Consider the following 24,527-nt stretch of genomic DNA (forward strand, 5'->3'; position numbering starts at 1 on the left):
ATACCATTAAAAGAACAAAACAAAAAAGCTCTGTTGCAGTACAGTGTCCCAAGTGCTTAGTACAGTGCTGTGCATACAGTAAGAGCTCAGTACATATGATTGAGTGATATCGATTGAGTAGTAAACAGAAAACTATGGACCGGCAACTAGGCCGACTGAAGATGAGAGGAAACCCATCTCAAGATGTCCTGAAGGTGCTAAGTTCAAAACAAACAAAATACGCACTTTTCCACACAGGGGGTGGCAAACCTACAGAATTCACTATCCCAGGAGATGGTACAGTTTGAAAATACCAGCAAATACAAAAGTGGATTGGACAGATTGAAAGGTTCATAATAGGTTACTACAAAGTCAGGGATGTAGAGGAAATGATAGTTTCCAAGCCATCTGGAGCAAGGATGTCCATGAGGACGATCTTCGGACGGTTTCTCCAAGCATCCTGTCTCTGCCATAAGAGATGGCAGATGGACTTACCTAGGTGTTCCATTGATCCACCCAGTGTTGGCCTTCCTGACAGCCTTATATTCTCACCTGCATAATCTGCTCATGCAGTTGGACTTTCTCTTCGCGAAGCAGAACCATCTCCTCCTCCAGATTCTCTCGTTTCTCCTCTTCCACCTGCCGGGTCTGCTCCAATCCTCTTCTCTCTGTGCGGATGTGCACGAGTTCCTGTTCCAGGTGTGTCAGCTGCTTCCTCATGCTCGTTCGCTCCTGCTCTAGCTCCCGCTGCTGTTCCACTAGCAGGCTTTGCTCCTCCTCCATCTTCCCAACCCCACGGAAGAGAAAACAAGGATCATGCTCAGAGAAAACCAGGGCACTAAGCAGTCTAGGGCCTTACTGGATGGCAATATGGTTCCAAATGAAATTGTTGTGATTTGTGCTATTCTAGGATGAGATGCTACACTCACACAAGGAGATATAATGAAATGTTCTAGTAAACATTATCAAGGAGCCCTACTCGGTGATAGAAAGATTTTATCTATCACCAAGTAGGGCTCCTTGAGAACATTTCTCTAAATATGGTTTCTTTGGGAGTGACCAGAAAGGAAACAGAACTGTTGACTCTTCAGGAAACTGAGGGAGTAGCTTTGAAGGAAAAGCCAGGACAAAAAGTACATTTGGCAGTAGAATTCAGCTGTAAGAAGCCTATATGTGATAGCTGTATCAACAGAGGGAGGCCAAATTCAGAGAAATCTGATTCACCTATCAAGTGATAGTTACTCCACTTGGAAAAGGACAGTTGAAACTTCTCTAGATGTTAAGGCCCATCCAGGCTGTTGATGAAATTTGCCTGAGAATCAGCCTCAGACTCTGTGATTTAGCCTTTGTAATCACGATCTAGTGATCCACCTAGTAACCTCTTGGTACCGCCACATCCCTGTTATGGAGAAGGATACTGAGACAAAGTCAACATGCTAAGCTGGAGGTGAAAGGCAAAATCAGAACAGGAGTCTCTATGCAGACACTCAGGATCAAGTCAGAGCAGGACCCTGAATTCATCACCGCAACCTGCACTTTCTGCAAATGCAGCCCCAGAATAGCAGATGCTTTACCTTCGTGATTTAAACGAGTTAAGCACATCCTGTAGGAACTAACCTCAGCTCATGGGCTCACTAGACCATCTGACTGACCCAAGAGTATTCCCATAAACATCTTTTCCATATGATCGGCATTTTCATTCAACAGTATTAGTATTATCCATTTGACAGTTAACGGTGTTCATCTACCGAAATCAAAATCGAAATCTGGGCCCAATCCCATATCAGGGAGGGGATACTCTGTTCATTTTAAGTGAGTGTTTCAGTCAGTCATGTTCCAAGAATATTTCCTGGGACATCTCCACCACATAATATTTGCTATCACTTGGTTTCTCTTTGAGCTCTCTTGGAAGCCAATGACTCCCAGGACACCTAAAGAGAAGATGCATCACTGAAGAATTCAGTTTGAAAGTACTAATGGGAGATTGGAATCGATATAGTAAAGACACCAGATAAAGCATGTTACTTTATTTCCTACCTACATCTGACAGTCTCACAGTTTTATAGTTTTCTTTCTTGCTCTTTAATAATAATAATGATGACATTTATTAAGTGCTTACTAGGTGCAAAATACTGTTCTAAGCACTGGGGAGGTTACAAGGTGATCAGGTTGTCCCACGGGGGGCTCTCAGTCTTAACCCCCATTTTACAGATGAGGGAACTGAGGCCCAGAGAAGTTAAGTGACTTGCCCAAAGTCACACAGCTGACAAGTGGCGGAGCCGGGATTTGAACCCATGACCTCTGACTCCAAAGCCCAGGCTCTTTCCACTGAGCCACACTGCTTCTCTTTAAAAGCAACGTATATTTTAGATTAGAGAGGACAGTTTCTCAATCAATCATAGTGATATTTATGGAGCATTTCTTTTGTGCAGAACACTCTACTGCTATTGACTGAATGATTAATAACTGCTTGAGAAAGTAGACTACAGTTCATAGACCGAAGCTGTCCTCAAGGAGCTTACGGCCTATCAATCAGTGGTATTTATTGAGTGCTTGTTGTTTGCAAAGCACCGTACTAAGTGCTTGGAGGAGTACAGTACAACAGAGTTGGTCATCATTTTCCCTGCCTGTAGTTTAGAGGGGAAGACAGACATTAATATAAATAAATAAGTTACATATATGTACCTAAGTACTGTGGGGCCGAGGGTAGGGTGACTACCAAGTGCTCAAAGGGTACAGGCACATTTCAAGGTGTGTGACATTTAAGACTCTTTACCTGTAAAATAATGTGGTTCAGATTGACTTTGTCTTGAGCAAGACTTTCAGTCAAGGCTGCCATCTTGGCTAAGGAGTCTCTCAGATCAGCATCCTCTGATCTCATCTTGGTTATTAACAATTCCAGTTCAGCAGTGCTGGACTCAGCCTGTGGTCAGGAAAGAAACCTCAAGCATCTGTGGCTCTATGTTTCCCAAACCTTCCTTGGATAAGGATAAATCTTCGCTCCGAAACAATCGGGAGCTGAGATTCTTAGCTTGTACCACTTGTTCTGCTTCGGAGCTCAGCCATCCTTAATTTCTTACCAGCTCTTTATAGTAAGGACACTAGAATTCCTGAAAAACCACACTTAAAGCATTTCAAAAAATGGAGAGGCATTAGAGAATTTTGCTAGAGCTGAAAATCAGAGAGCATGCAGGTCCTGAAGTCTAGTTGAATTTGATATATTCAGAGTATCTGGAATATAATGAGGTGGAAAAACGTTTTTGCTTTAGCAATCTATTTCAGTCAATGAACTTTACATAGTTACTAGAATATGTTCTCTGCTTTGCTTTTCAAATCACATCTGCTTTGCTCTATCGGTAAAGTCTAATTCTGCGTCATCCAGGTGGGTCGTCTAGAGGGATTTGAATTCCCACATAGCTGCCTCTTCTTTATGAGTACAGGGTGTCCCGAGGGTCTCCACTACTAAAAGCAGAGGAAGGGGGCCTGGGGACTTTATCTCTGCTAGAGGGGCAGAGGCAACAGCAGCGGAATGGAGAATGTTGGGAAGGTTGCAGTTGTGACCAGCATTTGGACTAAGGCTGTTGAACTCTGAGCTGCAAGAAGTTTGAAAGTCTGCTCTTATAGCTGCAGAACCCTACAGATTATATTTTATTTTGTATTTTCCCTGCCCTCACCTTTTATATTAATTTTGTGTTCTTATTGTTTTATTTCTTCCTTATGTGTCTATCCGCCAGCCTTCTCTCCCCACCCCCCCCGCCTCTGCTGACCCCTTCCCCCCTTACTCAAAACATAATAAGCTCCTTGAGGGCCAGGGACCCTGACTCTCACTCCTGTATTCTTTCCCAGGGCTTAGCCCTGGGCTTTGCACTCATTAAATGCTTAATAAATAATCAATCAATGGTAGAGCACTGTACTAAGTGCTTGGGAGAGTACAATACCACAGAATTAGCAGGCACATTCCCTGCCTATAATGAGCTTACAGTCTAGATGGGGAGACAAACACTATTACTAGGAGAGAGCCTAGGCCTGGCTTTCAGGAGATTTGGTTTTCAGTTCCAGCTCTGCCACAGTCCTGCAGTATAATCTCGGGCAAATCACTGAATTCCTCTGGACACAGTTTTCTCTTCTGTATTTTAGAGTTGTTGTGAGTATGAAATGAGGTGATGGAAAAAATGTAAGTACTCTACAAAGTCAAGGCAATAATGACTGTGGTAATTGTGAAAGTTTTACCATGTGCCAAGCACTGTTCTAGACCCTGCGGTTAATGAGGTGGGAGAGTCAAGATATTATTATTATTATTATTGTAATAGCATGTGGAAATGGGGTCTTGGGCACTGCCACAGCATTCTGTGCTCAGTCCCTGAGGGACCGGCAGAATTCCTGCTCCTGTGAGCCCTTCCCGGAGGCTACCACCAGTGAATGACTGTGGGCTGTGGACTGACAACCAGGAGAACAGTGAAAACAAAAGGAGAACCCTGGGCATGATGCAGAATGAAAAACAGAGAGAAATTCTGTTTCTCTACTCCATTGGAGCCTATTGCTGATGAGGACATTAAAAGACCATACTCACTTGGGCTAGAGCTTTGCTTAAACCTTCTTTCTCACTTTCCAGGACTTCCTTCTCCAAGGCGGCCTGGTTCAGGGCCTCCCTTACCACCACTAATTCCTTCTTCAGGCCCGAGCTTCGCTCTTCCAGTTGCTCCAGGCATCTTTGTCTGCAAGAGTCAGAGAAACAGGAAGTAAAATAGAATAAAGGGGAGGCCTAAGGTCTTCATCCCATAACTCCGGCAATCAACTTCCTTATCATCCCCGTTAACTTCTATCCCCACTTCTTCCTGTAGAAAGACATCAAAGCCCTTGGGCAATACCACCTAGTCATATCGATCTGCGAAATCAACAAGTTAGCATCAATATTATAAATGCACATTGCGCTCTTAACTCTTGTAATGCTGGGATCTTTATCATTGGGATTTCAAATTCTGCTTCTCTGTTTTTGTACTTTCGGTCAATCAATCCATGGTATTGAAACAGCAGCGTGGTAGAGCTGGTAGAACAGCATGGTAGAGAAGTAGCATGGCTCAGTGGAAAGAGCATGGGCTTGGGAGTCAGAGGTCATGGGTTCGATTCCCCGCTCTGCCAGCTGTGTGACTTTGGGCAAGTCACTGAACTTCTCTGTGCCTCAGTGACCTCATCTGTAAAATGGGGTTGAAGACTGTGAGCCCCATGTGGGACAACCTGATTACCTTGTATCTACTCTAGCGCTTAGAACAGTGCTTGGCACATAGTAAGCACTTAACAAATACCATCATTATCATTATTATTATTTATTGAAGTCTTACTGTGTTTATGGCATTCTATTAAGATCTTACTATATAGTGTTAGAAAAGCTGCTTTGGAAATATGACTATTTAAAAAACAAAACAACAACCCTTCATATCAACAGAGTATTTCCTACCAAAGAAGTTGGCAGTGCATTTTCCAAAAGGTAGATAGTGACTAGTTTTATTTCATATTTCAAATGGAAAATCTGAGGGGCAGAAATGAGAAGCTGAGGTTATTATTATCATTATTATATTTGTTAAGGGCTTCCTTTACATGTTTTGTTTGGTTGTCTGTCTCCCCCTTCTCTATCCTTCTGGATAGAGACATCTCTATAAGTCGCCAACTTGTACTTCCCAAGTGCTTAGTACAGTGCTCTGCATAAAGTGAGCGCTCAATAAATGAGATTGAATGAATGAATGAATGCACTGTTCTGAGCTCTGGGTAAATACAAGATAATCTAGTTGGGCACAGTCCTGTCCCACTAGGAGCTACCAATCTAAGTAGGAAAGAGAACATTCCCTGAATCAGAATGGAATTCATTCCACCTAGGGCCATGTTGGGTGTCCTTTATTCGTCATGTTGCCTCCAATCCTCAATCAGCTAATGTTCTGCAGCTCAGAATCCCCCTCTAAATGGTTACCTTCAGGATAAAGACTCACCCTCGTTCCAGTTCTTTCCTGCTCCTCTCACTTTTCTTGGCCATCTCCTCCTTCTGCTCTTCCAAAAGATGGCGATGCCTTTGTAGGTCCGTGTTTGCGGCCTTCAGCCTTGCGATTTCCTCCTGGGAAACGCCCACCTGGTGGTTCAGATCTTGCACTAGAGTTTCCAGGGTTGTCTTCTCCCTGAGTGGCAGGGAGGGGGAGGCGTTTTAGTGTCCCGCTGTGGAAGGGGCTGACGCAGAACATGAGTCGGAGAAGCCTAAGGAAATCAGCTCCCAATCCTAGAAATTGGTGGTACTGTAGGCAAGAGACAGCTGGCAGTATTGAAAATGGAAATTGGGACCCTTGAGTATGTCCAAAGCAGGAGGGCCTCTCAGCGGATGGAAATGGGAGTAGTGACTAAGGACTATATCAGCACCCACCCCCACCTGTTTATTCACTCATTCAATTGTATTTATTGAGCGCTTACAATGTGCAAAGCACTGTTCTAAGCACTGGGAGAGATACAGGGAGATCACGTCATCCCCCATGGGGCTCACAATGCTAACTGCTTGGTGGAGTAGAATATAACAACACACATATTCCTGTCCACAGTGAGGTCACAGTCTAGAGGGGGAGATAGATGTTAATGTAAATAAATAGATAAATAAATTAATAATAATGATAGCATTTATTAAGTGCAAAGCACTGTTCTAAGAGCTGGGGAGGTTACAAGGTGATCAGGTTGTCCCATGGGGGGCTCACAGTCTTAATCCCCATTTTACAGATCAGGTCACTGAGGCACAGAGAAGTTAAGTGACCTGCCCAAAGTCAAACAGCCGATAAGTGGCGGAGCCGGGATTAGAACCGTGACCTCTGACTCCCAAGCCTGTGCTCTTTCCACTGAGCCATGCTGCTTCTCAATAATGATGATGGTATTTGTTAAGTGCTTACTATAATAATAATAATAATGTCATTTATTAAGCGCTTACTATGTGCAAAACACTGTACTAAGCCCTGGGGAGGTTACAAGGTGATCAGGTTGTCCCATGGAGGGGCTCACAGTCTTAATCCCCATTTTACAGATGCGGTAACTGAAGCCCAGAGAAGTGAAGTGACTTGCCCAAAGTCACACAGCTGACAATCGGTGAAGCTGGGATTTGAACCCATGACCTCTGACTCCAAAGCCCAAGCTCTTTCCACCGCGCCATGCTACTATGTGCAAAGCACTGTTCTAAGTGCTGGCGGGGGGGGGGGGGGGGGATACAGGGTGATCAGGTTGTCCCCCGTGGGGCTCGCAATCTTAATCCCCATTTTATAGATGAGGTAACTGAGGCACAGAGAAGTTAAGTTTCTTGCCTAAAGTCACACAGCCGATAAGTGGTGGAGCCGGGATTAGAACCCGTGACCTCTGACTCCCAAGCCCGTGTTCTTTCCACTGAGCCACGCTGCTTCTCTATGTCTCTGTGCTCAAAACACCCTGCCACAAGTGGAGTGTGGGTGTGGAAATGGTGGGGGGCCAATGTGGGCGTGTGTGAGGGACAAATCCAGGCTCCTCCTGGCAAATATTCCGCTCTAGATCAGCTGATCCAGACTTTCCGCCGTATGGTTCACCTTCCAAAGGTCTCCCTTGAGCTTTTACAGCGTTCCAAATCCCTCCTTTGATCCTGCAGAACTCCTTGCAGTTTATCTCGTTCCTTCCTCTGCTCCTGCAGGCCCTGCTCTGCTGCCTGCACTTCCAGCTGACAGTCAGCCAGCTGTTTTCGGAGCGCCGTCACTGCGTTCCCGGAGGATTCCAGTTGCAAGTGAAGTTCCTGTACAAAAATGGGGATGATGTTCCATCAATCAATCAATCAATCGTATTTATTGAGCACTTACTGTGTGCAGAGCACTGTACTAAGTGCTTGGGAAGTACAAGTTGGCAACATAAAGGCTCCCTATGGGTTTGATGAGGAAGACTTGGTTAGCTGTTATTTGAGTCTTATGGAAATTTTTCTTGAGGGAGAATATGAAACTGCTCTTTAATAATAATAATAATAATAATAATGGCATTTATTAAGCGCTTACTATGTGCAAAGCACTGTTCTAAGCATTGGGAAGGTTACAAGGTGATCACGTTGTCCCACGGGGGGCTCACAGTCTTCATCCCCATTTTACTGATGAGGTCACTGAGGCACAGAGAAGTTAAGTGACTTGCCCAAAGTCACAGAGCGGGGATTTGAGCCTATGACCTCTGACTCCAAAGCCCAGGTTCTTTCCACAGAGCCACGCTGCTTCCTCTCTCTTTATGTGACTTGGGGCATGGCTTAATCAATCAGTCAGTCATATTTATTGAGTGCTTATTGGGTGCAAAGCACTGTTCTAAGTAGTTGGGAGAATCTGATATAACAGATAAAAACCAACTCTGTTTAGTAGATACTTTCCCTGACCCCCAGGAGCTTGCAATCCAGATGGGGAGATGGGCATTAAAACAAATTATGGTTACCTACTTAAGTACTGGGAGCTGAGGTGACTAAAGAACAAATCCAAGATGCCAGGGTGATGCAGAAGCGAGAGAGAACAGGGGGAATAGGGCTTAGTTGAGAAAGGCCTCTTGGAGGAAATGTGATAAGGTTTTGAAGGTGGAGAGAATGATTGTCTGTTAAATATGAAGGGGAAAGGATTTCCAGACCGGAGGCAGGATATGGGCGAAAGGTAGGCGGCGAGATAGACAAGATAGATGAAATAGACAAGACAAACAGATGGAAAAATGGCTTGAGCTCACAATTATTAATAATAATAATTTGTGGTATTTTTAAGCTTTTTCTATGTGCCAAACACTATGCTAAGCACCGGGGTAGATCCAGGATAATGAGATCAGACACTGTGGAGCTCACAGTTTAATGCTGTGCATCAAAGCTCAGGGATGAATGGAACAAATCTGTTTGGAAGGCTCTTTGATTCTTGGGGGGTTCAGGTACTGGTTAGCTGCTGAGTTCTCATCCTCAATAGATCAAATGCCATCTCTGTCATCGCTCTGGAGGGGGGGCAGGGTTGGGGGGTGCAAATAGTTGGGACAAAATGGGTGATCTCATTTCCCAAGCATCGTGTGGATTAGAGCTCTGATTCTGTGGTGGGAAACCGTGATGACAGGGGTTCTGTAGCGAATGTGAAGAATGGTGGGCTGGGAAGGGTTTGGGCTGGTCCTGAGCTGACCCAACCCCCATTAACATGAGAAGCAGCTTGGCTCTGTGGAAAGAGCCCGGGCTTTGGAGTCAGAGGTCATGGGTTCAAATCCCGGCTCCGCCACTTGTCAGCTGTGTGACTTTGGGCAAGTCACTTCACTTCTCTGGGCCTCAGTTCCCTCACCTGTAAAATAGGGATTAAGACTGTGAGCCCCCTGTGGGGCAACCTGATCACCTTGTAACCTCCCCAGCACTTAGAACAGTGCTTTGTACCTAGTAAGTGCTTAATAAATGCCATTATTATTATTATTTTTATTATTATTATTATTAACTCCTGATTGGGTCTCAGAGACTCCATATTTAAAACTGTCCTGATCCAAATAATTACGCACCTATTCATTCATTCAATCGTATTTATTGAGCGCTTACTGTGTGCAGAGCACTGTAATAAGCGCTTGGGAAGTACAAGTTGGCAACATATAGAGACGGTCCCTACCCAACAGTGGGCTCACAGTCTAGAAGGGGGAGACAGAGAACAAAACAAAACATATTTACAAAATAAAATAAATAGAATAATAATAGAATAAATAGAATAAATATGCACTAGTAAAATAGAGTAAAAATATGTACAAACATATATACAAGTGCTGTGGGGAAGGGAAGGAGGTAAGGTAGGGGGGATGGAGAGGAGGACGGGGGGGAGGAGAACCAACTGCTCAGGGGTGCAACTTACACCCCCTGCCTACTTCGTTTTATCCCTCCACTTGGTTATAAATTAGTGAAAGTTCAGGAATCAAAGGGATGAAATCTCGACCTGGCAGTACTGTTTGGTGTCGCGGGGAGGGTCTGCTAGAGAACATCCACGATCATTAAGTGCCCTCGGGGGCTGCCCCTACCCCATCTTACTGCCAAACTTGGTTAAAATTGGCCCATGGGATGCAGCTTTATGAAAAACAGGGACAAAAACAGGCAGAAAGATTTCATAACCGCCTTCCCTAGAAAGACATGTTAAAAGTTAGGCAATGGACAGCAAAGCACGTACCACTCTCCCCAGGGTGATGCAACTGAACAGAGAACAATGGCCTTGTTTAATAGCTCTGGAGGGTGGGCCCGCCAGCAAAGGATGGTTCCAAACAGCCACCATTCAGCTATGAGTTTGAAAAACTCAGGAGCCCCAACGGCCTCCTTGTTGCTCTATAATAATAATAATAACAATAGCATTTCTTAAGTGCTTACTATGTGCAAAGCACTGTTCTAAGCACTGAGGAGGTTACAAGGTGATCAGGTTGTCCCAGGGGCGGCTCACAGTCTTCATCCCCATTTTACAGATGAGGTAAATGAGGCCCAGAGAAATGAAGTGACTTGCCCAGGGTCACACAGCCGACAAGTGGAGGAGCCGGGATTTGAACCCATGACCACTGACTTCAAAGCCCGGGATCTTTCCACTGAGCCACGTTGCTTCTAATCTACGTGGAGCAGCGAGAATCATTTTTCTCCGACGTTATGATCACGTTGCTCCGAGCCTTAAAAGGCCCCAGTGGCTCCATCTCACATCCAGTCCAAATCCCCGATGGAGGGACTCCTAGGCCTTCTAATGTCACTGCTAATGAACTTCTGCTTATATTCTTCAGACTGCCTCTGTCCATTGTTTCAGCTCACCTCCCCCTGGTTTCGGTATTTCATCTAGTGATAAAGAATCTGGTGAGCACCTCTTTTGAGTAATCTCACCAGATGACGCTTAAATAGAAACTTTGAGTGAAATTTAATCACCTTGGGCTGGATTCACTGGGAAGCAAGTTTTGAAGGGAGACTTAATTTCCTTCGGTATGCACGTGTTAAGCGACTGAAGGAATGTGAACTAGAAGCATTTCCAACCTGTTCTCGCTGCCGTCTCTTTTGGAAGGCTCTTTTCACAGTCTGCAGAGCTGCATCGTGGTGTAAGGGGGAGTGGGCCCGGCTGGGGGAAGTCCGGCGACGATGGGATGAACCAAAATGCAAAGGGGACGGTTGTCTTCCGGAGTCTTCATCAAGTGCAACTCTGACACTCCCCAGTGAGGAGGGTTCTAAGCTTTCGGCATCAGCTAAAGCTAACTGTGGTGTGGAGGTGGGGAACAGAGAATAATTCAGAGAATTAATTGTTTCAGCACACTCAGTCCACAGTATTTTCATCAGCAGAACAGTCAAAAAGGAAACTTCAAGTTGTCATCCCAGATACACATCCCGGGGAGAGAAGCCTGCACATTGTCTTCTGTTGTTTCAGAAGAGAGGTTGGAATATCTTGTGAAAATAGCAAGAAGTTCTGTATCGGGTCCAACTCCTCATTTTCGGTATCAATAAGTCTATGTACTAGAATCTTGTGCCTCACATTTTAGAACCCAGGGAGAGCACTGGTGAGTCTGGGACTGTTTGATGTTCCCCAGAACCCAGAAGTGTTGACCAGTCTGGATTTGTCCAGCCCTCTAGATCTAGCCTTCTGGGTTGTATCCCTGGGGATGAGCCAATGGGTAGGAATGGGGGGAAAAAATTACAGACCGAAGAGTTACTGACAGCTTTTATGCTATTGCCAGACAAAAAAGCTGTTAGCCTGTTCATCTCGGGCATCCCGTTTAGCCTCCCTGGACCAACACTCCACTTTAGGGCCCCGGACAACTGCTTCTCCACCCCTCAATCAATTAATCATATTTACTAAGTGCTTACTGTGTACAGAGCAACATACTAAGCACTTGGGAGAGTACACTGTAACAGATGGAAGACACATTCCCTGCCCACAGTGACCTTACAGTCTAGAGAGGGAAAAAATAAATATTTATTTTATTAAAATAAATACAAATTAATATAAATAAATTACAGATGTGTGCCCCCACTAGAAATCTAAATCATGATATATTTTTCCTGAATGTAAATATCACACGAGTAACTCCATTTCCATGGGAATGAATTGCATTAGAAACATGACACCTTAGTAATGCTGTGTAAAATTCGCTGCAAAGATTCACTTTCATCTTTCAGGTCCTCCACTTCTAACAGACCTCCAGTTTTACTGGATTCCTGGATTTAAAAATAGGAAACTTAGTGATACAAGCAAACAATGGAAAAAGCATGAGAAAAAGAAATGAAGTGAAAGGAGAGTCCATAGTTATATGTACCAGTTTCTGAATGTCCAGTTTTAAGGAAGAAATGGTCTTCTCTTTCTTGGCATTTTGTTCTTTAAGCTTCTCTCCAACAGCAGTCAGTTCAGTGATCCTACGAGAAAAAGGCAGAATCACAGAGGAAGATGATTGTCAAGGCAGAAATCAGAGCAAGAGATCCACCATGATATTAAGTCTTCAAGGATCTTTCAAATTCTTAACGGATAGTTTTAAGGCCACATTAGGGGCTGTCGATCAATCAAATCAATCAATGGCATTTACTGAGCACTCACTGTGTGCTGAGCACTGTACTAAGTGCCTGGCAGAGTAAAATACCTTAGAGGTGGTAGACATGATCGCTGTACTCAAGAAGCTTACAATTTAGTTGGGGAGACAGGCATTAAAATTATAACCATATTCTATTTATTCTGATGGTTTTGACACCTGTCTACATGTTTTGTTTTGTTGTCTGTCTCCCCCTTTTAGACTTTGAGCTTGTTGTTGGGTAGGGACCGTCTCTATATGTTGCCGACATGTACTTCCCAAGCGCTTAGTACTGTGTTCTGCACACAGTAAGCACTCAATAAATATGATTGAATGAATGAAAATAAATGAGAGGTAGGGAAGTGAAAGAGTATAAAGATATGTACATAAGTGCTATAGGGCTGAGGGGTGGGGTGAATATTAAGTGCTTAAGGGGTATAGATGCAGAAAAGGGGCAAAAAGAGGAAATGAAACGTTAGGGAAGGACTTTTGGAGGAGATGTGAGCTTAGTGAGGCTTTGAAGTCAGGAAGAATGGTGGTCTGTCAGCTACAAAGGGGAAGGGAACTCTGGGCAAGAGGGAGGAGGTGGGCAAGGAATTGGCAATAAGACAGATGAGACTGAGAAGGTTGGCATGAGGGAGGCAAAATGTGTGGGCTGGCTTGTAGAAGGAGATTATCGATTCCACTATACTATACTCTCCCAAGCACTTAGTACAGTGGTTTGCACAGGTAAGTGCTCAGTAAATACCACTGATAGTTTAATTAGGAGAAGCAGCATGACAGTGGAAAGAGCGTGGGCTTGGGAATCAGAGGTCATGGGTTCTAATCCCGCTCCGCAATTTATCAGCTATGTGACTTGGGGAAAGTCCCTTAACTTCTCTGGGCCTCAGTTACCTCATCCGTAAAATGGGGGTTAAGATTGTGAGTCCCACGTGGGACAACCTGATTACCCTGTATCTACCCCAGTGCTTAGAACAGTGCTTGGCACATAGTAAGTGCTTAACAAATACCATTATTATTACCTTACCATGCTCATCAATTAAATATTTGTATTATATACAAATAATAGTATTTGTTACGCACTTACTACATGCCAAGCACTGTTCTAAGCACTGGTGTAGATACAGGGTAATCAGGTTGTCCCAGGTGGGGCTCACACTTTTAATCCTCATTTTACAAATGAGGTAACTGAGGCACAGAGAAGTTAAGTGGCTTACCTAAAGTCACAGCAGACAGGTGGGGGATCCAGGATTAGAACCCATGTCCTCTGACTTCCAAGCCTGTGCTCTTTCCACCAAGCCATGCTGGGAGAGAGTTGATTCAGTGGCTTAAAGACAATTGTTAGGAATTTTTGTTTGATGTGGTGATGGATGGGCAACCAATAGAGGTTTTGGAGGAGTAGGGTGATGTGGATTTAACATTTATTTTAGAAAAATGATCTGTGCAGCCAAGTGAAATATGGACTGGAGAGGGTAGAGATGGGAGGACGTGAGATCAGTGAGGAGGCTGATGCAGTAGTAAAGACAAAATAAGTGCTTAGTGGATGTGGTAGCAGTTTGGATAGAGAGAAATCAGTTGATTCTAGAGATGTTCTCAAGGTAGAACCAATGGGGTGTGGTGATGGACTGAGTATGGGTGTTGAATGAGAGAGATGAATTGAGACTAATGCTATAGTTACAGGCTTTTGAGACAAAGAGGAGAGTGATACTACCTACTGTCTTGGGGAGGACAGGGTTTGGGTGGGAAGATGAGTTCTGTTTTGGACATGTTAAATTGGAAGTGTTGGTGAGACACTCAAGAAGGGAAGTTCTGAAACCAGGAGGAAGTGCCAGACTGCAGAGAAGGAGAGAAGTCAGGGCTGGAGATGTAGATTTGGGAATCATCTTCATAGAAATAGTAGATAAAGCCGTGGGAGTGAATGAGTTCTCCAAGGGAGTAGGTAAAGATGGGGAATAGAAGGGGGCCCAGAACTGAGCCTTGAGGGACTCCCCAGTTAGAGAATGGGAGGTAGGGGAGGACCAAGAGAAAAACACTGAGAAGGAGTAGCCAGAGAGATAGAAGAGAACTAGAAGCAAACAGTAATAGTGAAGCTAAGGTGAAATAAAGTTTCCAGGAGAAGGGGGTGATCAAAGACAGCTGAAAGGTAGAGCAGGATAAGGAGGGAATAAAGGCTTTTGGATGTAGGTAGAAGGAGGTCATTGGTGAACTTAAAGAGGACCATTTACGTGGAATGGAAAGGGTGGAAGCCAGATCGCAAGGGATCAAGGAGAGAATTGGAGGAGAGGAGGTGGAGACAGTTGGTGTAAGCAACTCACTTGATGAGTCTGGAAAGGAAAGGTAGGAGGGAGATGAGATAACTGGAGGGCCCCTGGGATGAAGGGATTTTTTTTTTAATAGGAGATACATGGGTAGATTTGAAAGCACTGCAGAAGAAGCCACGCTTTAATCTCTGGAGAACCAAGCAATGCTCTTAGTATTATTCAGTAGTAGAGTTCATTAACAATGTGGCCTAGTGGAAGGGATGGGAATAAGAAGACCTTGGGCAAGTCACTTAGCTTCTCTGTGCCCCAGTTTCTTCATCTGTAAAATGGGGATTAAATATGTCTTCTCCCTCTCCCTTTGACTGTGAGCCCAAGTGGGACAAGGGTGGTGTCCAACCTGATTATTTTGTATCTAATCTAGCATCTAGTACAGTACTTGGCACAGAGTAAGCACTTAACAAGTAGTACAATTATTATGATGGATTTTGCCTGCGTATGTTCACCTACTACAGATATTCATCAATAGTGTTTGGACTAAACGGAGCACAATTTAGGTTTGGAAAGGTGAAATCCTCCCACTGGATATAAGAGCAAGACATACCCATGTAACTTCCTCTGGATTGCAAGCTTGTGGGTAGGGCATGTGTCTGTCATACTGCTATATTTACTTTCCCAAGTGCTCAGTACAGAGCTCCGCACACAGTGAGTGCTCAATAAATACAGTTGATTGATTGATGACTGTGACAGAAGAAAGAGAAAGGTGGGGATGGAGAGGCTGATACCAGCTCACCAGTCTTCCTGCAAATCAAGTAAGTAACTGCATTGCCTGGGAAGCTGTGTTTGTGAAGCAGAGTCAGATAAACCCAGCCTATATCAATCATTAGTATTTATCGAGCACTACCATTGGCAGAACACAGTACTGAGAATTTGAAATTGAAAAAGAATTTGAAAATGGCCAATATAAGTAAAGAATTTGAAAAAGGCCAATATAAGTAAATAATTTGAAAAAGGCCAATATAAGTAAAAGTCAAGGAATTTATCTTGGAAAGTTTTCATATCTATCCATCTTTCCTCTAAAGATGTTTCAAAGGTAAGAATGGTCAGGGGCATAGAATCCCCTGAGTTGACAGTACTGAGACTTTGAAATAGAAAAAGAATTTGAAAAAGGCCAATATAAGTAAAGAATTTGAAAAAGGCCAGTATAAGTAAAAGTCAAGGAATTTATCTTGGAAAGTTTCCATATCTATCCATCTTTCCTCTAAAGATGTTTCAAAGGTAAGGGGCATAGCATCCCCTGAGTTGACCAGCCCAAGTGAGTTTCTGCCTTTAGGGTCTATTTATAATTTTCACCTGGAGTTGAGCTCTACTTTCTCCCGGTCCCAGCGGCTCTGGAGCTGAATCATCTCCCGCACTTTGTCCCGGAGTTGTTGTTCCAGACGTGCTCCCTGCAGGGCCCGTTTCTCCAGGGAGCAGGTGGCTCCATTCTCCGAAAGGCGCTGGTTGGAGTCCAGTTTCAGACAGGCAGTCTGAATGCGGCGGGCAGTCCTCGCCACCTCCGTTCTCATGTCCATCAGACCTCTGCCGGACAGAAAACTAAGCATTTAGGCTGCTGGGAAAAGCCAAAAAGACTCCAGTCATTCCTAAACATTCCTCTCCCAGCCTCTGATTCATACTGCCTCTGGGAGAAAAGATTTCTCGGGGCTATAGCCCCAGTAGAAGGAACACCTGTGTTTTTAGCTCCTGGATCATGAGCCATGAATTGGAAATTTTCTGTAAAAAGGCTGCCCCTTGAAATCTAGTTCAGATGCAAATTTGGTATAGGTTAACCAGTGCCATTGTCCCTAATTTCCCAATGCTCAACCAGGCTCACTTGATTACCGTATTACCTTTTATTTAAATAATGCTAATGGCATTTATTAAGCACTTGCTATGTGCAATGCACTGTTCTTCTGGACTATCAAGGAGTTGACTCAAGGCTGGTCAACTCCAGGTGCTGAGGATTATCCAAAGAGTCCGGGTGTATTTCAAAGAAGGCTTCAAACACCTTTTGCAGTCAAATGTAAAATGTCAAATAACGGCCATCATCTTTGCTAAAGAAATGCACCAGTTACTTGGGTCTAGTCTGAGAAGCAGAGTGGGTCAATGGAAAGAGCACGAGCTTGGGAGTCAGAAGTCATGGGTTCAAATCTAGACTCTGGCAATTGTCAGCTGTGTGGTGACTTTCGGCAAGTCACTTCACTTCTCTGGGCCTCAGTTCCCTCATCTGTAAAATGGGGATTAAGACTGTGAGCCCCATGTGGGACAACCTGATTACTTTATATCTACCCCAGTGCTTAGAACAGTGCTTGGCACATAGTAACCACTTAACAAATACCATCATCATCATCTAGTCTGAGATGCAACAATGGTCTAGGGGATAGAGCATGGACCGGGAGTCAGAAGGACGTGCATTCTAATCCCGGCTCTGCCACTTTACGGCTGTATGACCTTGGGCAAATCACTTCTCTGTGCCTCAGTTACCTCATCTGTAAAATGGGGATTAAGACTGTTTGCCCCATGTGCGACATGGACTGTGCCCAACCTGATTAGCTCGTATCTACCCCGGGGCTTAGAACAGTGCTTGACACAGAGTAAGCACTTAACAAATGCCATCATCATTATTATTATTGCACTAGACCACCAAAGACAGCTCAGTAATCTAGTTGGTGCTCATCATTGCATACAAAAGTAGAGTAATTAATAGATTTGACCCTATTAAAACTGAGAAGCTAACCCCAGAGCAAACTTGCATAATGACTTGAGCTCATGAAGTGGTGAAAGGCTTGAAGACAAGGTGGGAAAACACACCGCGAAAGAGGTAATAAGTGCCAACTGAGAGCATTCAGAGTGACATCATCCTCAAACAAGAGTCTTTTCAAGATCTCTGGCTTTTGGTGTTGTGCCGATCACCCTGAGGTCAGGGACTCAGCCTTCTCCACTTGGACGAGTTCCCTGCCTCTCAGAGCTGGCGAACAAATCAGTCCACGTTGATGCGGTCTGAATGACTAAAGAGGATTGCAGTCGTGTCTGTGGTGTCAGAAGATACCTTGTTCAGCTGGTACCTACCTCTCCGCTTCAGCCTGGAGCTCTGCAAAGTGACTGCGGAGCGCGGCTGCCTGACGCCAGAGAATGAGGATTCCGCCGTGCTCATTGCTCAAGTATCTGTTGTAGGTCTAGGAAAATAACCCCAAGTGGGCATGCGGGAAGGTGTTAGCCATATTTATTTTCCACCTACTCTGTGCAGCATAAGGAAATAAGTGCTGTGGTGAGGTGGGACATAATACAGAATAAATTTAAGGTAAGGTCTTTGCCGGCAAGAAGCTTAATGAGTGGGGACCAGCCTATGACCCAAAGAATATACAGAGACTTTTAAATACCTATGTAAGGGCAGAAAGCGCTCAAGTGGATGAGATGAGCAGGATTGGTGAAATTAATCCGAGGTGGGGGTCAGAAGAGTTGAGAGCAGGAGATGGAAAGGAGGTCAGGATGGGCAGAAAGGAGGGAGTGATATGGGGAATAGAGCAAGAAAGGGTCAACAACATGTGAGAAGCAGCGTGGCTCAGTGGAAAGAGCCTGGGCTTTGGAGTCAGAAGTCATGGGTTCAAATCCCGGCTCTGCCAGTTGTCAGTGTGTGACTTCGGGCAAGTCACTTAACTTCTCTGTGCCTCCATTACCTCATCTGTAAAATGGGGATTAAGACTGTGAGTCCCCTGTGCGACAACCTGATCACCATAACCTCCCCAGCGCTTAGAACAGTGCTTTGCACATAGTAAGCGCTTAATAGATGCCATTATTATTATGATGTGAGGGTGCAGAGACTTGAAGAGCCTTGAACCCTTGAAGTGAGGAATCCATTGAGAGGTGGGGAGTGATGAGAAGTTGTTGTAGGCTTCTGCGAAGGGGACTCGTTGGTCTGAGTGATATTTCAGAAAAGCAGTTAGTGCTGGAGCATAAGGATTAGAGAGGAGGGGAGAGAGATGAGGTCGGGGGAGGAAACTGAGGACAAAAGCTCACTGTGGGCAGGGAATGTGTCTACCAACTCTGTTGTATCCTTCCAAGCACTTAATACTGTGCTCTGCACACAGTAAACAATAAATATCATTGATGATGATGATGATGAAGAGAATTGTCCTGCTCAAGGGGCAAGGGGAGAAAGTCTTGAGAAAATGGAAAAGAATGGATGATTCCTTATTTATTCTATTTATTTTATTTTGTTAATATGTTCTGTTTTGTTGTCTGTCTCCCATTCTAGACTGTGAGCCCACTGTTGCGTAGGAACCGTCTCTATATGTTGCCAACTTGTACTTCCCAAGCGCTTAGTATGGTGCTCTGCACACAGTAAGCGCTCAATAAATACGATTGAATGAATGAATGAATGATCCATATAATGTTAGAGAGAAAAAATCAGCAGGCCTCTGGGATGACTGGGTGGAAGAGGTGAATGAATGAGAACAGTCAAATTAATCTCCCAGCTCTGCCACCTGTCAGCTGTGTGACTTTGGGCAAGTCACTTACCTTCTCTGTGCCTCAGTTCCCTCATCTGTAAAATGGGGATTAAGATTGTGAGCCCCACATGGGACAACCTGATCACCTTGTATCCTCCCCAGAGCTTAGAACAGTGCATTGCACATAGTAAGCACTTAACAAATACCAAAATTATTATTATTATTATCTCTAAGTCATTAATGTCAAAGTGATGAGAAGTGGAGAGTGTTTAGGGGAAAAAATGGAAGGTTAAATTTTAGATGGGACCTTTAAGGTGTCAGTGGGACATTGGAATAGATGCATGCTGAAGACAGAAAGAAATACAAGGCTGAAGGTCAAGGTGAGGGATTTAGGAAGACATCCATTCCAGTCTGCTTGAGAGGACAAGCTCCTTCAGAGGGGTGCTGTGTAGAATAAGCCATGCCAACGAATGCAGAGCACTTGTAAAGGCAAATGCTCTAAAAACAATTCGAGGAAATGCCTGTGGGAAACCAAAGATAACAAAGAACCAAATAGATCCATCAATGGGAGACAACTCTAAGACACAAAAGGGAGGCGAAAGGCTGCTAAAGATCCCTGCCCATTTTAAATGGCCAAGGAGTTCAGCTCAGAGCACAGAGCAAATACAGGGCTCTAAGTACATTTCATCTTCGAAGCAATCGATCAGAAACTTGATTCCTCCTTCATTCATCTTCCTAGTTTTGCATTCAAGATTCTGCAATCGTTCAAACCGGCTAACCCGAGAAAACAGTCTAATTCAAGTATGTGTGACATTAATTATCCTTGTAGGGGAAGCCCAGGATCCTGCCACTGGAATTGAATGGTCATAGGAGAGCAGAGTCGCCAGTTATTTAAAATGTAAATGTTTTTGTACTTCGGAGGACTGCACATAGAGTCTGAGAGTGACTTGGGATTTCAATACTTGGGGAAAAACAGTGCTAAAGTTCACCTCTAAGTTTCCTTTGGCCAGCTGTTAGTGACAACCTAGGGACCGTCTCCATCTGTTGCCAACTTGAACTTCCCAAGCGCTTAGTACAGTGCTGTGCACACAGTAAGTGCTCAATAAATGCAATTGAATGAATGAATGAATGAACTGGTGAAGACCCAGTGACTAAGGAAAATAAATGGGAGATCAAACCTTTTACCTTTGATGGTTCAACTTTTGCAAGAACTGATGAATCCCAAAGCAGTGAGCTTTGGCTTCAGTGAATTCCTCCCTGGGCCCCGGCCCAGCTGTAAAGTAGTAGTAGCAGTGGTAGTAGTAGCAGAAATATTAGTAATATTACTCTATTTATTTTTTTATTTTATTTGTACATACGTATTCTATTTATTTTAGTTTGTTAATATGTTTTGTTTTGTTGTCTGTCTCCCCCTTCTAGACTGTGAGCCCGCTGTTGGGTAGGGACCGTCTCTATATGTTGCCAACTTGTACTTCCCAAGCGCTTAGTATGGTGCTCTGCACACAGTAAGTGCTCAATAAATACGATTGAATGAATGAACAGAAGTGGTAATAGTGCTATTAAGTGCTTACTGCAGGAGGGATGATGTATTAAGTGCTGGGAGAGAATACACAGGTTGCTGACTTCCTATCATTCAGTAAATCCCTCAGTCATATTTATTGAGTGCTTACTGTGTGCAGAGGAAAGTGTTTGGGAGAGTACACTAAAACAGACTTGGGAGACATGTTCCCTGACTATAATGAGCTTATAGCCAAGATGGGGAGATTGTCTTATCTTATGCCATCAAGTGGTTTCCCACCCGTAGTGACACCACGGACACATCTCTCCCAGAACGCCCCGCTCTCCATCTGCAATCGTTCTGGTAGCGTATCCATAGAGTTTTCTTGGTAAAAAATCCAGAAGTGGTTTACCATCACCTTCTCCCGCGCAGTAAACTCGAGTCTCCGCCCTCGACTCTCTCCCATTATGCTGCTGCCCAGCATGGGTGCGTTTTGACTTGTAGCAGATTGCCTTCCACTCGCTAGCCACTGGCCAAGCTGGAAATGGAACGGGTAGGCTTCTGCTTGACTCTTCCCCCCATAGCTGGGACTGGTAGAGTACTGGAAACTCTCCAGGTATGACCCTGAGAGGGGCGATGGGGAGACACATATTAATTTGAATAAGTTGATTAAATTATGGATATGTACATAAGTGCTATAGGCCTGATGGAGGGGCGAATAAAGGGTGCCAATCCTAGTGCAAGGGTGTCGCAGAAGGGAGTGGGAGAAGAGGAAATAGGGGAAAGCTTCTTGAGGGATATGTGTTTTTAATGAGGCATTGAAGGTGGGGAGAGTGAATGTGTGTTAGATATGAAGACAGGGGGGAGTTCCAGCCCAGAGTTAGGACATGGGCGAAGGGTTGCCAGTGAGATAGACGAGATCAAGTACAGTGAGTAGGTTAGCATTGGAGGAGCGAAGTTTGTGAGTTGGGTTGTAGCAGAAAATCAGAGAGCTAAGGGAGGAGGGAGCAAGAGGATTGAGGGATTTAAAGCTAATGGTAAGGAGTTTCTGTCTGCTATGGAGGTGGGTGGGCTATCACTGGAAGTTCTTGAAGAGTGGGGAAACCTGGACTGAGTGGTTTTTGAGAAAAATGATCTGGGCAGCAGAGTGAAGTGAAATGGGGAGAAACAGGAGGCAGGAAGGTCAGCAAAGAGGCTGAATCAAGTAATCAAGGCTGCTACGGTAAGTATTTTGCTTAGTGTGGTAGCAGTTTATATGGAGAGGAAAGGGCAGATTTTAGCGATGTGAAGGTTGAAGTTACGGGAGTTGGTGATATTGAATATGTGGGCTGATAAAAGGGATGAGTTGAGGATAAAGCCATCCTTAGACAGTACAATATGCAAAAGTACAAGAGTAAAATATAACAATACATATAATAATAATGATGGCATTTATTAAGCACTTACTATGTGCAAAGCACTGTTCTGGGCGCTGGGGAGGTTACAAGGTGACCAGGTTGTTCCACGGGGGGTTCACAGTCTTAATCCCCATTTTACAGATGAGGTAACTGAGGCACAGAGAACTTAAGTGACTTGCCCAAAGTCACACAGTTGACAATTGGCGGAGTTGGGATTTGAACTCATGACCTCTGACTCCAAAGCCCGTGCTCTTTCCATTGAGCCATGCTGCTTGTAACAATAAACAGACACATTCCCTGCCCACAACGAGCTTACAATCTAGGGGGGAAGATGGACATTAATATAAATAAATAAATGATAGATATGAACGTAAGCGCTGTGGGGCTGGGAGGAGAGATGGATAAAGGGAGCAAGTCAGGGTGACTCAGAAGGGAGTGGGAGAAGAAGAAAGGAGGGCTTGGAGAAGGTCTCTTGAAGGAGACGTGCCTTCAATAAGGTTTTGAAGCCTGGGAGAGTAGCTGACGGATTTGAGGAGGGAGGGTCACAGGCCGAGGGCATAAAGCAGCCTGTAGAGTTTAGGCGGAATCACTTTGAGGACAAAAGGAGATTTTCTTTGCTCTAAAAGTAGTGGGCAAAAAGGGGCAACCTCTTTCTCCTTCTGCCATCGGGACTCCTTCAGGGCCACTTCTCTCCTAAGCCTGTGCACCTCTTTGGTTATCTTCTCCAGTTCTCCTGCCAGTTTCTGGTTGGAGGTATTCATGTGTTCCAGTTGCTCCCGCAGAAGTGAGTTCACCTGGGCAAGGCTGGTGCTCCTATAGGCCCAAACACAGCACCAGTGAAATACTACTACTACTACTGATTGTTATTATTACTATTATTATGGTACCTGTTAAGCAGTTACTATAATAATATTAATGATGGCATTTATTAAGCGTTTACTATGTGCAAAGCACTGTTCTAAGCGCTACTATGTGTCAAGCACCGTTCTAAGCGCAGTCCCCGTTCCACAAGGTGCTCACACTCTTAATCTCCATTTTACAGATAAGGTAACTGAGGCACAGAGAGGTGAAGTGACTTGCTCAAGGTCACACAGAAAACATATGGTAGAGTTGAAATTAGAACTCATGTCCTTCTGACTCCCAGCCCCAGCTCTATCCACTAAGCCACCCTTCTTCTCTACATGTATCTTGGCCATTGCCAACCAGGGACTGGTGGGACAGTCCAGAGAGAGACATGGTCATGAATTTACTCTCCATTCAATGATATTTTAGCATTTGTAATGTTACCAGAAAGGAAAATAAATTTAGAAAATATGATCAGGAAATGCCAGCGAACCCTGGGCTTTTACAATTTCCACCCTGTAACCTGAAAAATAGTATTTCTGAAGTGCGTTGATGACTCCTCTGTACCACAGGGAAAGTGAAATGAAAACTTTTAATTTTCTAAGTGAAATAAATCCATTCAGAAACTTGGAGGTTAGTTCTTTCTTAAACTGCTTTTTCTATTTGTTTAAACTCTATATCCAGGGAAATTCAAACCAGGGCGAAGTCGGCCACAACCGACATCATTTTGATGGCACAGGCCTGACATACTTATCATCCACTGGCGAATTTCCTTTGGTTAAAATTACTTGGTCTGAAGAATAAAGGAGCATCATAGAGCATGCTATCAAGCTCTTAGTTCAATGCTCTGCACATAGTAAGCCCTAAAAAAATACCATTGATTGATTGATTAATATTATAATTAGCCAAGGAGAAGTGGTATAGGACAGACAGATCAGTCCAGATAAAGCTGATCTTTCTTAGAATGAGTGACTGTGTTAGTAGGAAAAGCTTAGAAAACACCTGCAGCTCCTGAGAAAATATACCCGTAAAATAGCACATTCTAAGGTTTGAAGCAGAATTGTTGCGTGGATTGAAAAAAAAAAAAATGAAAAGGACTATTGCCAGACAGCTTTGGTAAATGGCAATTTTTCTTGAAGTAGAGGAGGTATTCACGGGTACAGTGAGGTATTGTATTGTTTATTATTTTATTCATGCTTTTTGACAGATTGTAAGCTGTAGGTTAATGGATTTTAAACAGGACGTGAAATGGTGTGTTAGTGTAAGCCTGTGCTGATAAAGACAGAGAAAGGAATATAAAGAAACTCAGAGAAGTTTTGTGAACGTTAACGCTTTGGGTTCCGCTTGAGGATGTTAAAGGGGCCGGGAAATACAGTGGGAACTTTGGTGCCTGCAGAAGCCCTGACTTTTTGTCTGTCCACAGAGGGCCTGGGAGTGGGACAGAGCAGAGTCCCTAATTGGGTTCTGGAGCCTTCTCTGACACCAGTTAGATAAGTCATTCGCTCTTGTCCTCTCTTCCAGTGCTCCTCCAGACCACGTCTGGCCTCCT

The 24,527-nt window shown here is 44.2% G+C and overlaps 1 protein-coding gene and 1 non-coding gene across 2 annotated transcripts in view; both read right to left on the bottom strand.

The window, feature by feature from the left end:
• CROCC2 (ciliary rootlet coiled-coil, rootletin family member 2) overlaps positions 1-24,527 on the bottom strand; it is a 150,296-nt gene that overhangs the window by 81,051 nt on the left and 44,718 nt on the right. The window contains 11 exon segments of the mRNA XM_038749439.1: positions 532-762; positions 2,756-2,902; positions 4,550-4,694; positions 5,961-6,143; positions 7,554-7,753; positions 10,979-11,194; positions 12,062-12,151; positions 12,250-12,346; positions 16,107-16,334; positions 17,862-17,968; positions 22,783-22,948. Of these exon segments, the coding sequence (XP_038605367.1) occupies positions 532-762; positions 2,756-2,902; positions 4,550-4,694; positions 5,961-6,143; positions 7,554-7,753; positions 10,979-11,194; positions 12,062-12,151; positions 12,250-12,346; positions 16,107-16,334; positions 17,862-17,968; positions 22,783-22,948 (1,810 nt within the window).
• LOC119931172 lies at positions 21,235-21,372 on the bottom strand. The gene has a single exon (XR_005452029.1). It is a non-coding gene; the product is annotated as a small nucleolar RNA SNORA7 (small nucleolar RNA).

This window comes from Tachyglossus aculeatus, chromosome 7 (genome assembly GCF_015852505.1).
Source record: "Tachyglossus aculeatus isolate mTacAcu1 chromosome 7, mTacAcu1.pri, whole genome shotgun sequence".
Classification (NCBI taxonomy): Eukaryota; Metazoa; Chordata; class Mammalia; order Monotremata; family Tachyglossidae; genus Tachyglossus; species Tachyglossus aculeatus.